General features: G+C 42.1%; 1 protein-coding gene across 1 annotated transcript in view; it reads left to right on the top strand.

Annotated features, from left to right (window-relative positions):
* Positions 1–2,280: 2,280 nt before the first annotated feature.
* The window catches only part of LOC146855739 (natural cytotoxicity triggering receptor 3 ligand 1-like), a 145,688-nt gene continuing 133,942 nt past the window's right edge, over positions 2,281–14,026 (top strand). Inside the window, exon 1 of the mRNA XM_085650650.1 lies at positions 2,281–2,443. Within this exon, the coding sequence (XP_085506776.1) occupies positions 2,389–2,443 (55 nt within the window). The 5' untranslated portion in view covers positions 2,281–2,388. The remainder of the gene's footprint in view (positions 2,444–14,026) is intronic.

Raw genomic sequence — 14,026 nt, 5'->3', positions numbered from 1 at the left:
GACGTGAGCCCCTTGTTCAGGATCCAATCAATACCTTCCTGACAATGCCTATCAAGTCTGAAACCGACCTGGGGATGCTTGTGTTCCCTTCTGGAGGGAGCTCTCCTGCCAGTTCAGAATAGACTGTTCTGGTGAGGGGCAGGGTCAGTACTGATTTACTGAATTCGGGCTTGCTCTAGAATGGCCATGTGGGTGAACATCAATGGGTGGAATGCAACCTACAGTATTTGCCCATGGTTTAGACGATTTGTAAACATTCCTCCCATCAGCTTTTGTGTGTTGCTATAAAGAAGAGCCCTTCCTGCAATCAGGAAGGAGTTGCTGATTTGCAATGTGCAATCACACGAGAATAAAACAAAAAGTGCTTCTGCAGAACAAAACATGTGTGTTCCAGTAGGTGACTGCCAGGGATTTAAAGAAGAGCACGTAAGAGGTTTACCCGGTTAGGTTTATTGTGTGTCTCTAAAGTTTTGAGGAGCAACTGTTATCAAGGTATGGTGTTCCTATCATTTTAGCTAGCCATCTAAGGCCCCAATTACAAGATAGGTGGATGTAGATTTACCATTAGAATTTTTTCTCTGGCTAGTATTCAAGCACCTAAGTGGGGATATAGCAAATGAATACCCACAGAATGAAGTATAACCACACAGACCCATTTTTCTATGATAAATTCCACACCGAATTCCTAATATCAAGAGGATAGGCCTGTTTACCACCTGTTCTTATTAGGTTGTGAATGGGTGTGAGGGTGTCTGTGTGGGTGGGGTCGGAAGTGGGTGGTGTGGAATGTAAGAGAGGGGAACAAAAGAGTGAGTGGGCTGGCAGTCAGGAGAGTTCTGTGCCATAGCTATTTGAGGGGGCAGGCCCCAGGACGAGCCTGTACTTGCAGTGCAAGCCTCATGCAAGTTCATTGGGCTGTTTTTCCGAATAGTAAAATTAGGCCTGGTGATCCTGCACATGGAAAATCCGGGGAACGAAGACTGGGCGAGTTATGATTGGGAGGGGCTACGTCTCACCCAGGATACTGCTCCTTTCAACTTCTATTCAGGGCTTAAGTGCTCATGCTTAGGGAGCCAGCACAGGTGGCAATGAAAGTGATTGGCTGTGCAGAGGAAATGTTGGTTCATTTTCTTGTTTTTCACCCCTTCCTTCCATTAGGTACTTGCTTGTATTTTCGACTGGAAATTGAAATCCATCAACCACTGTTGTAGAGAAAAGATATACACTTCTTTATTGAATATTTGATAAAATTGTTACTTGTATCTTTATGCCTAATAGAAGAAAAAGATGTGAACCAGAATCATTCTAATTAGCTGCCTGTTACAGGTAGGGTTATTTATAAAGCCCTGGGTTCTTTGATCCTGTTCTATTAAAATGATCAAGTCTGTGTGTAACATAACAGTTTTTTCCTGGTGAGGTGTTGTATTCAGTGTGCTGATTCCTTTTTTATATTTGTTTTTTCTAGCTAAGAACAAACTGTTGTGCATAGCAGACAAAGGGTGGCTTACACTGGAGTTCAAAGATTGGTAGTATGGAGGGCCTATTCACCAAATCATTTATGAGTACAGAAAATTGTACTACAGGATAATCTTTTACACACTTTCACATGCCTTTAAGAATTGGCCCCGAAATGTCCAACTCCGTGTTAGTAAAAGTACAAAGAGGGCACCGTCCATTTGATTTGTATTCATTGTGTACAGATAGTTCCTGAGTATTGACAATACATTCCCATTTTGGATGTTTTGGGGCCTAGTCACAAAAGAATATAAGAGTATGTAAAGAGCACTAGAGGAATACGAGTTTATGTACTCAAAAATGCCTTCGTGAACAGGATCCTTAGCGTACATCCTGTTAAATGCCTTTTTCAACTGCAAAATGTTTTTGCTATTGAATTATTTCCCGAAATAGAAATGATCAAAAATGGATACACGATCAACTGTGGAATGGTGCAATAAAACTTGACATTTTAAGTCTGTTGTCCTATTTATACACCCCTGGCTTCCAGGTTGCCTGTTCTTCTAGTTTGTTTGCGTGCTACCCAAAATCTGCAAGCTGGCCTATTTCCCATTGGTAAGCAGAGGCTGAAGCCAGTGGCAGCCCAAGCAACGGGGCGTCCTACATTCCTGACCTAGATGCGGCTCATTGGCCTCAAGTCAACCCACAGAGCAATGAGTGCATCACATGCTCTAGATTTTATCCCATGTGACTTGCTCCCATCACAGTCACGAACCCCTGGTGACATCTTCAAGACTGTATGCCGCCGAAGCTTTATCTGACATCACTTTCCAAGGCGAGGCTTGAGAGAGACCCTGGTGGCGGCGGCAGTGCGCGTGCTCTTGTACACGCTGCTGTCCAACCCTGGTACCAGGGAGCTGCAGAGCGCTGAACATGGCGGGTCTGGTTCTCACGTTAGGCTTGCTGGAGATGACAACACTCTTTGGAGGTAGGAACCAACCACACCTCTGTCTCAATTTTACCGTCTTCACTGTGGGTGCCTCTTAATTCCCTTGGCTTGCATCAGTTCAGGGTCTTACACAACACTACATGACAGTGATGGCCTATGTGGCTGCCTGTGAGTAGAGAAACCTAAACTAGGGCTAAGTCTTGATAGCTACTTTACTGACATGTTACATCCCTAGTGGCCTCTGTAGTGTGTCACCAGCTTGTCCTTTCTTGGCCTCTATAGTGACTATAACACTCAAAGAATAGTCTGTGTAAAGTTACTAAGCAATTTTATCTGTTTGGGCTTAAGGCTTCTGTAAATAGGATAGAAATAGAATGTGGGGCACAGCAGACGTCCTCAGGTGTGACTCCTTTTAATAGGTCTGAGTGATAGACTATATATGGGTGGATGGATGCAGTGTTCTCTGCTGTGTCATGCTGGTGGGTCAGGGCGCGAAAGTGCACTTTTGAGATTACATTTCTGAAGGTTTCGTGGCCCATACAAGTAAGCGCAAAGTCCAGGTTAGAATTATCAGCTAAATGTCTTAAACTGCTAAATTCCAATAACACACATCCATCAACTGATGCCATGTTTAAACCTGGGTTTCAATGCTGTGACTGACCCACAATATGGCGCCTCGTGACACAATGCACCGCTAGTGTTAGTGTTATGTGTGGGATCTGGCCATGCTAATCTCTGACTATGGTTCTACATTTATCCAACTCAAGGATGAATCAAGTCACTCTGCACTGAAGGTTTACAGTGAGTTCAAGATGGCTGCTTCATGACAGTCCTACTCTTGCACCCTGAGCTGTAACAAATGTCCCTGGTTGGGCCCAGGACTGAAAATATCATCCACTTGTTAGAAAAGAGAATAATGATCCCAGTCCTGAACTCTGCAGCATATTGCTAGTTCCTACAACCCCTATACATCGGAGGTCATCTGCTGGACCCTGCATCTGTCAGACGGACGGCCGACGCATAATTGTCGGATCCCCACACCACGTTTTGTAGCATGACCCATCATTTTCCTTAGCCACTGCCTGAAATCATTGACAAACTCTGAATATTAATGATGCCACAAGAGGCTAATCAATAGGGCTGTGGATCTTGAACATTGAACTGACACAAAAGTGAAAATATGAGATGTGGACATGTATTAAACAGACCTCCAGGATATTGCAGCATGGATAAGGAGATTTTGCAGCTCAAAAAGGGAAATTTTACAGCACAAAAAGGGAAATTTTACAGCTCGCTATTTTTTTGTGGCATCTTATTTTAGTGACATTTAATAATTAGGACCTAAAAAAAGGTGATTCTGCAGGGGGAAAAAACTTGTGTATGCTTTTCTATTCACAACACTATTCTGCCTATCACCCAGGCTCTAGTCTCATCTTCCATGTCTTAAGGACAAAGCCCAAACCTTTGATATCAGAAGGAGATACCCATCCAGTCGCTGAATTGCACAGCATGAAGCTAAAAAACATCGGGACTCAATCCTGGCTTCCTGCTTCACCAAATTGTGATATTTTAGGCAAATGCTCTATTTGACTGACATGTTACCACATATGAGAGCACCTTCAGATATGTGAATTTGGAATGTGCACCATACAATAACCTCTGTAGTGTTTGATTCAATCTATAATGTTGCTTCAACTATTAGAAGAATCCAGGCCACCTATAGGGAACACGTGACAAAATACTTAGTTAACTAATAGCATTGCGTCATTATTTTCTTAGAGTTTCCAGAAAACGAGCACAAGCTTTTTGCCTTTTCCGAGTTTGACAATATTTGATTTTGTTTACCACTCGACGAGCAGGCAAAGGGATGAGTGAAGCGAGGAGCAGTAAAACAAGCATTTGCAATGCAATCGGTCTCGCCTTTGGGACCTTATATGTATTTAGCTAAGCAGCACATTAGCCTGGGTGCTGAAACATCTACTGTTCTTTTAAAAAAAAAATATTTTATTGGTTTTTGACAAGGTATACAAAAAGCGTATATCAGTGTACGCCAGGTTATCCCAGGCAAGATTTTACATGCACATGAATCACGTGAGGGTGGTACCCTAATGGTTACCATGGGCCTAACTCAGGGCCCATTGGTTGTTGATGAACAGGACAGGCAAAGGAAAGGGTAAAGGAAAGGAAAGGAAAGAAAAGGAAAGAAAAAAGAGGAGCGGGAGGATCCACGGTTAGGCGAGCTATAGTAACATATTTGCACTACACATACTACTGTTCTTTAACATGGAGGGAAAGTAAGCACCAAACTGCGTGACATGTCAGGTATGGGAACACATGCAGAGAAATATTGCCATTCAGCGGGAAATGGTAAAGTCCAAAGCTCTGTTTTTAATATAAAACCAGGGCCTTCGGTGGTCATATCACTGAAAACACAAGATTTGAAAAAAAATATTATTGTCCACGGATGCTTGTGGAAGACAGTTTCTATGGACTGGAATCTAGAGAATGCTAAAGTCATTCTGGCATTTTACTGACCTCTGCTGGTCGTTTTCTATTGAGAAAGTTAAATAGAGGCAGTTGCCAGAAAAATTAAAAAACAGAAAGTCCCTCAGCAGAAAGCAATTCTGGTATTTTACTGACCTCTGCTGGTCGTTTTCTATCAAGACAGTTAAATAGAGGAAGTTGAACAGAAAAAAAAGTCCCTAAGCGGAAGCAGACACGTCCTATGGCTGATCTCTAGAGCCCACAAAGTACATATACATATAAGTGTATACTAAAGTATATGCTAAACTATATATACTAAAGTATATACTAAAGTATATACAAGAAGTCTCGAATGATCGACCTAAAAAAAAAGTTTATATATAGCAGACCTCATTACATGTGAAAAGATCGTGTTTATCTTCTGGAAACTTTTAAGTAAATATTGATACAGGGATACAAGCCTGGCTTCCTCACACTCTCCACTGCCTGGAATAACTCTAGTAACAGGGAGGAGGAGCAGAGGAGGACCACTTTGCAATATTTACAGCATATCTTGTGAGTGTGTGTAAGCAACTAAAAGAATAATATGTCATAGCGTGCTGTTTTCAGAGCCAGAAGGCAATAAAACAAGAAATGACTAAAGCAGGAAAGCATAACTTTTGTTATTTTTCGCAGCACCCGACATGAAATTGCTTGATTTGCACACCTCGGCCAATTTTGGTGTAAAATCAAGAAAAGCTGGGGGGTATGATTAAATTGCGTTTTTTCATTGCACCTAGAAATGCTCCGTTAAACTTGTGCAAAATGCACGAGATAGCTTGAAACGGTCCATTCAGGGAGATAGCCAGTAGCTTTGCAGCGCCACATGTCTCAAGTGTTCAAAGGATACCTTTTGACCTTATTTTAAAACGACACAGACTTTTCATTATTGTAAATGCAAAATGGAATTTAGGAGCGCAGGGTGGAGTTCAGGGCTTTAAGTGGCCCGGGTTCTGCCAGTGCTCACCACCGGCAGTTCTAAAAAGCAGCTGCTGAGACGGGTCTATATCAGGCTCTCTATTTGTGCCCTCACCGAGTGAAACAGGCATTGGCAATGCCAATATGTCTTGGCAGTACGAGAGCTATTGGCTTTGTCATTGTTTTTGGCCATTGACTAGTGCGTTGGCATTACCATTGGGGAGTGCACTAAAGTAAAAAACACCAGACTTGCAGGAAAAGAAAGCAACATATTGAAACAAGCATTGGCATAGCCAATAGGTCTCGCTTTTGGGACCTTATAAGTGTTTAGCCATGCAACAGTTGGTGTTGTTGCACTAAGGATATTGTGCTGCACACCTAAGTACTAATAAGGTCCCAAAAGCGAGACCTCTTGGCTATGTCAATGCTTGTCTCATTAGGCGCTTTTGCGTTTTTCTGAACCCACTAGTTGCATGGCGGACTATTACTAGTAGTGAACGCCCTTGCTGGAATATGTTAACCACTGTTAACTGTCTGAACAACTCTTAATTATCTAATAGCATTTGTGCAGCACTTAGGGCTATATGTAGGTGGGCTAATACCGGTCGGTAACGGACGAAAATCGGTAAATTTTCCGTTACCGACTGATATTTAGCCCTTTGAGATGTAAGAGGCTGGATTGAAGGATTCGGTAATTTGCCGATTCGGTATTTTAAGAAATCGATAAAATACCAAATCGGTAAATTACCGAATCCTTAAATCCTATGTAGGAAGCACTCAAGTGAGTGCATTTTTGGTTTAAGGATTCGTTATTTACCACCAACTACAAGTTGATGGTAAATACCGAATACCTTTTCAAAAGCAATTTTGTGCTTTTTTAAAAGTGCCATGTGGCAGACATACATGCCTTTAGGGCATGTATGTGTGCCACATGTGCACACATGCACGATTCAGGGGTGCAACAGAGTGTCAATGTGACACCCTGCCACCCTTGAATATGTTCCCCCTATTACCGATTCGGTATTTACCAAATCGGTAATAGTGAATGGCTTCCCATTCATTCCTATGGGCTTTGAATGGGAAGGTATGCCTTATTACCGATTCGGTAAATACCGAATCGGTAATAACGAATATTACCGAATCGGTAAAATTTACCGATTTTTTACCTACATTCTATTTACCGATTCTTAAATACCGAATCGGTAAAATTCGGTATTTAGGAATCGGTAAATAGAAATTACCTACATATGGCCCCTTATGCCTAAAGCTCTCAGGATGAATGTTGATGTAAAATCCAGGTTTCAAAAGCCATTGCTGAAACCAAGCTGAATTTTAAGTGGGAAAGTGGTGAAACAATCTTTATATACACCTAAAAGCATATTTAATAATTTCACATTTTACATCACCCGAATTCTCAGGAAAGTAGCTTTTCTGGGAATATGGAGGTGTGGGGGGAGAGATTAGCCGGTGTGTTTGACTGCAATGAGGAACGCTGATGGGAAGTCTTTGAAAATATACTCAATGCACAGCTGAAATATACTCAATGCACAGCTGAAATATACTGACGCATTTGCATCATTCTCACGTTCCAGAAAGGAGCTAATGAACACAATACGCCCTTTATGAAAATTTCAAAGAGGAGGCAGCCCGCATACGTGAAACTGAACTGCTTTTAATGAAATGGGACTGTAACTACAAAGGCCAGAGTCTTAAATGGGTGTTCTAGATGTACACCGTGTGTATGTCAAGAATTGATCTAAGCGAGCTAACTTAAGGGAACATAATTAGGTATATTGCATCCCTAACTGTCTCCTCCACACGCTTAGTAATTTCAGTTTAGCAATTTCAATCTTATTACGTATCTGGTAATTGAGGCAAAATTATAAAGTACTAGTTATTAAATAATAAAGAAAGAATGTTGGAAACCAATTTAAGGATTTCAAAGAAGGAACAGATGGAATATCTACAAAACTCATAGCAGTAAGTGCGCATAAAAGGCAAGTTGCAGCCACGACTCTAAACTAATAAGTGTTGGATGTTTTCCATCGCCTGGAAAATTATAGCGGCACAAGAGAATTGCTCAAATTAAAGGATGAAATAAAAAAAATCGAATTAATGCGCATTTGGCACCATAGATCGTATTAGATAAACGTTTGCCAACGGGTAATTGCACCAACAGTGCCATTTACACAAATGCGTATTCAGACCGTCACCCTTTCCATGCATGTAACCAGCCTGGTGCCCTTACTCCAGTTGCAGCGCAGCGGCCTAGTCAAGCTAGGGGGACACCAGTAAAATCCACATGCAGTCTCTTTCATCATGAGTTCACTGTGGGTGAGTCCCAACTTATGAGGCTCTCCCACAGTAAAAGCTCAACAATTAGGTGCTTAAAAAGCGGGATGGGTGACGTAAACACACTTAAAAATGGTACATATTACAAAGAAGAAGAGACAATGTAAAACTTTGGACATCAATACAGTGAAGGAGGGACAAGCCAACAAGTCAGAAACATGTAATGCAGATATGAACGAGCAGAAAAAACTCCCCAAACACCGAAACGACGTGCAGTACAGGGTGGTACACACACATAACCATAAACCTCCCAAGTCCTGTACATATGGAACGCGGAAAGAAGCTGGGGGTGATATTAGCAAGAGCTTAAGAGCATCTGTTAAAATTCCCCTGGTTTGAGGCTCAGGTTTACTGTTACTTGCAGGAGCTGAAGATTGCTACCAAATGTGGTGAGAGTAAGCACCCTATTAACGAAAACAAGAACACACTGCCCTTTGTAAATCTGCCTATAAATGAGCGACATTGTCTGCTTTTTAATGAGGAAGCTGACTCCAAATGTGCAATGAGCAATCTTTTGGAAACAAGTAGGTGTATAACTGCAAAAGAACTGGAAAACTTGACTTTCAGGAGCAGGCTCAATGCAGAGCAGGCATTCTCGTTATTAAAAGTGTAAACTAAATGAACAATAAATGTGGTGTGTGGGTTTAGAAACAGATCTATAAACAGCAACACTAGGGGGTGCTGTGGTGGGGAGCTATTGATGTAAGTTTAGGAGAAGCCAGGGCTTTAAGTGGGATGAAAAAACAGGGGGCGGGCGGGGGAGGTCTCTCAAAGGGACGTGGCCAATGTAATTAAGGGCATGGTTTAAAACAAAAACTAAAAATCTGACCTTAGTATTTTTATTTATTTATTTATTTCATTTTTATTTTTAGAGTTTTCTATTGCGCGAACAACACCCAGAATAGGGCATCAGAGCGCTTTACAAAACAAAAAAAGTAAGTATAAAACATTTTTGCAAAAACATAGCAGAGGAAGTAAACAAAACATTTTTATACAAGGTTCGTAGGTAGCAGAAGCGATAATAGAGTTGGATTGTTAGGAACAGTGGGAACAAGTTTGGGTACGAGTAAGTCATAGATGGCGAGGGAGTCATTAAGGGGAGTGTAGAGATCAGTTTGATGTAGTAGCGTGGTTTAGTGCCTTGCAAGTCAATGAAATGGCTGGTGTGATAGTGGTCCCCATACTGTGAGGCATGTGTGGAATTAAGGGAGGAATTTGCTCATCAGGAATGATTTTGCTACCCTTTTGAATAGTGGTGTAGAAGAGATTTTTCTGATGCAAGGAGGTAGCGAGTTCCATATCCTTGGTGCTGCTCCAGAAAATGCTCTGTCAGAAGTGTTTTTTCTTGCTGAAGCGAGAAGGTTTCAGAAGTAGATTGTCAGAGCTCCTAGAGTGTCTGTTTCCTCCAGATAAAGTACGTTTCTGGGAAAGGTACTGGGGGGTATTGTGGTGTAGAGCTTTATGAGTGATGCAGGCCATCTTTAGGTGGATTCTATCTTCGTAGGGTAGCCATTTAAGAGCCTTCTGGTGTGGCGATATGTGGTCAAATTTCCCAGATCCTGTTAGGAGTCTTGCTGCTGCTTTGAGACAGGCTTTTAAAGGGGCTGTTAAGATTTTGGGAAGCCCCAAGAGGGTAGTACATCCATACACAAGCCTCAAGATGACTAAGACCTGAACTGCAGTTTTGAGGTCTGGGTTCTTGATGAATGGTTTCATTTTTCTGAGATAGCTGAGGTGAAAGCGGGCATTTTTAGCCATAAGGTGAGTTTGCATGTTAAGGTTCTTATCTAGTGTAACTCCAAGCAATTTGGTGGAGTTCACCAGAATCAGCGTGCAATTTAGAGCAGTGATCATCTTGGTCCATTCCAGAGAGTTTTTAGGGCTGGAGATTGAGAGAAATTCAGTTTTTTTGTGAGTTTAGCTTGAGGAAGTTGGTCATTAGCCAGTGAACGGTCTTTTCGAGAGCTTGATTCATCACATTTATCTTTTCAATAGAAGTGATCTTGTTGTAAAGTTGAGTGTCGTCTGCATACATGTGGTAGGAGATATTCGCCTGCTGTAGTAGTTCCGTTAGTGGTTCAACATAATGGTTGACTAGCGCGGGGGATAGGGTTGATCCTTGCGGTATTCCTAGTAGGTTGGGTGAAGAAGGAGAGAGATTTTTATTCACCATGAACAATTGTGTTCTGTTTTCCAGAAAGGATTTAAACCACTGAAGGACTGTGCCGGATAAACCCATCCTTTTTTCCAGTCTTCTTAGAATTTTGTCATGATTGACCATGTCGAAGGCTGAGGAGAGGTCGAGCAGGACTAGTAGGCAGGTTTCATTAGGTCAATAGCAAGGAGGGCGTCGTCTCCCATATGCAGAATCGCTGTTTCTGTGCTATGCCCGGGTCTGGAACCCGATTGGCAGTCGTTCAGTAGTTTGAAATCCGTGATGAGTTGATTCAGTTGTTGCTGAACACACTTTTCCAGGATCTTGGCTAGCATGGGAATGTTGGTTATAGGTCGGACGTTATTAGAGTCAGATGTGTTTGCAGTCGATTTTTTTAGGATAGGGGTGACTTGACCAATTTTTAGGCAATCCAGGATGAGACCTTGCGCTAATGAGGCATTGATGATTTTGGTCCAGAGAGGGGAGATGATATGGTAGATGTGGGGCAGGCAGTTTGAGGGGACAGGGTCATTGAAGTGGTTGTTGGGTTTGATAGTGGCTAAGGTTTTGGTGATGTCACTGAGATCATAAAGTTAGAAGGTAGACCAATGAGAGTTATTTTGGGGCATAGGTAGATCAAGATGTTTAGGATTTTCAGCTTGTGTGTTCTTTAGAGTAGCTGAGTTGATTGCTGCCATCCATAGCTCGAGTTGGAGGGAATTGGTTTTTGCTGTGAAGAATGAAGAAAATTCATCACTACTAAGCAGTGCTTTTGAGGTCAGAAGTGAGGTTTTGGCCAATTTGTTAGATTGTTGTTTTAGCTTTTCAAAGAGTTTCTTCGGTCTATTTTTTGGCATTGCCTAGTTCTGTTCTGAAGAAGTCTTTTTTTGATTGTAGACTACTCTTGTTATAGGAATTTCTGGATTTCCTAAGTAGTTTGAGTTGGAGGGGGGAGGGATTTTGTCTCCATTTCCCTCAGTTAATCTTAGTTTGCGTCTCTCTTCATTCAGGGCTCCGTTGAACCATGGGTTTTTGTCTTTGTTCGGTATTCTTATGAGTTTTGGTGGGGCTACTAGGTCAAAGACTCTGATCATCGTGGAGTTGTAGTGAGCAGTGAGGTAATTGACGTCTGACATGTTATTGGAAGGAAAGAGAACTTTCTCACAGTGGGAAGCTAGGTTGATCCAGTTGAGGTTTTTGTGTCTCTTATCCAGTATTTAGACTTGACTTGCTGTGAGTAGGTTTTCTTTCGAGCTGAGGGAATTTTGAAGGTAATAATGTGATGGTCTGACCAATCACAAGGGGTGATCGAGATGGATTCAATCATTTTTTTTTGGGAGATGATCCAGTCAAGTGTAGCACCTTTGGAGTGAGTGGGCTTTGAGATGGCTTGGATTAGGGAAAGGTCAGCTAGGAAGGTTTGTATAGCATTGACCTGCTTGTCTAGGGGGTCCTCCCAATGGAGATTGAAGTTGCCAAGGAATATGTCATTGGAACTAGAGGTCGAGTTAGTTGTAATGATTTCCATAAGTTGGTCTTGGAATACCGCGTTCTTACCTGGGGGATGGTAGAGTATTCGTAGTTTGTGGGAGAGGTTGTTTGAGGATTTTAGGGAAATTCCTAGGTATTCACAAGAATCCAGGGGTTCGGAGCGAAACTTCGAGATGGTGTTGTCGGATCGATGTATGCTGGCGATGCCTCCGCTGTTTTTGATAGGTCTGTCTAATCTTATGATGTTGTAGTTTGGGGGGACTAGAAGGTCAAGGCATGGCAAGGATGATTCTGTGAGCCAAGTTTCAGTGAGGAAATTATGTCCATTTTCAGTTTTAGAATGAGGTCGGCTATGTCAGAGGCGTGTTTTAGGGCAGAGCGGCTGTTTAGTAGGAAGCAGGAGATCTGGTTTGAGGCATTCTCTAAGGAAGGCTCTTGATTTTCAGAGGTAGGGGTTATTGTTTGCAGGTTATTCAGGTTTATCGTTCTGTGATTTGGTTGGGATGTTCTGTTTGGGTTGATGGGGACTGTAAGAATAGAGATTTCTTCCATATTTGTGATGGTGCAGGTAGGAGTTTCGTAGAGAAGCAGTAGTGTTTGGAGTTTAGAGTCCGTTAAGTAGTTGGGGTGTTTGCTTGTATGCAAAAGTCGATTCGCCAGAGGCAGTGGGATATTGTTAATTAGGTTGTTGGCTGCAGTTAGAGAGTTTTGAAGAGGATCGAGTTTAGAGAGAGAGTTTTCTGCGAGATGTAAGATGTTTCTGATTTCTAGGATTACATTTTGTAGGTTTCGGGAAGTGAGGTTAGTATGGGTTTTGAGTGAGTCTAGTTCAGGTTGGTAAGAGGGGGGAGGCAGGATCGGCGCATGAAGGGGGTTCGGTGACTGTGATGGCATTGTGGTATGTTTGAGTGGCTGGGAGAGAGGTAGTCAAAAATTAGTAGGGTATGCGCGGGTTGGGGGCTTTTTTACGATTTGCTAGTGTTGCCTTGTCATGATGACTTTCTCCGGCCGTTGGGAAAGGGTTGTGGAGGGGGGAGAGGGTTATGGGATAGGGGTGGTGGCGGAATGTGGAAATGAGGAGGGCCAGAGATTGGGTATTAAGGGAGGTGAGTTGTTCATGCTTCTTTTGAGTGTTATACGTAAGGGAGTAGGTCACTGAAATTCAGGAGAGATAGGGATAGAGGTAATAGTTAGGTCCTGGAGGACACTGGGAGGAGTGTTGGTGTGGTTTTTTAGTGTGGGAAAGAATTTGTCGAATAGTTCTAGGTCCTTATTGGCTCCTTGAATAAGAACAGTGCCATTTTTGTAGGAAGTTATATTCAGGGTGGCTCTAAGGTTTTGTTTGGGTCTTGTTGTGATTCTGGTTCTGTAGGGAATATTTTTCTTGCTATGGGTGGTTAGTAGCTTGGAAAAGGCAGTTCGCCATTTGGCCATTTTTCTTGTGAAAAATATGAGGTCATTGATTATAACACCTTTCTTGGTGTTGAAGGAGTGGTCAAGGAATAGTGTTTCGGGGTTTTTTCTGAGAAGGTTGTGTTTGAAGGTTTTAGAGGCATTTTTAGATAGATTGGGGGGGTATTGAATCGAATATGCGTTATTTCCTGAAGGTTTCAGATGTGGTCCAGCCATTATGTGCTATTCCTTAGGAGGGGAACACCAGTTTGATTGTAGGTTGGGAGCCATTACAAGATGGCTTCCACTTTATAGGTGTCTTCACTAGTCATTATTTGCGTGGTAGTCCTCTTTTACTTTTTGTTGTTCTTTTTATTTTGATTGATTCAGCCATTTTGAGTGCCGGAAAAGTTGTATGATGAATGGCCTGTGGGAGAATAGCCACATGAATCTCCATAGCTTCCAAGGTTTCGGATAGCTATGTGTGACATTTAAATAATTTCAGTGCAATTATGAGTGACATTTCAACTACAATGAGTGATATTTACTTACGAGCAAAATCATGCAATGTAGACGAGGGAAACATATAAATATCAGAATTTACACCTATTTGCACCCATTTTAGCAACAGGAAACTCCAAGAATATTTTAAAAGTGCTGCAACGCACCAGAAATGGTCTTTCTGTCCACGTAGGTCCCGGCCCAACAGGAAGGATATGCGAGGGCCCAACATGAACATGTTACACACGGAGGCATATGAGTTGCCTAAGAGTCACACAGTCTCAGCTGAT

Source organism: Triturus cristatus, chromosome 4_1 (assembly GCF_964204655.1).
Source record: "Triturus cristatus chromosome 4_1, aTriCri1.1, whole genome shotgun sequence".
Classification (NCBI taxonomy): domain Eukaryota; kingdom Metazoa; phylum Chordata; class Amphibia; order Caudata; family Salamandridae; genus Triturus; species Triturus cristatus.
The sequence above is the reverse complement of the archived record's forward strand: the minus strand, read 5'-3'. Positions and strand labels throughout refer to the sequence as shown.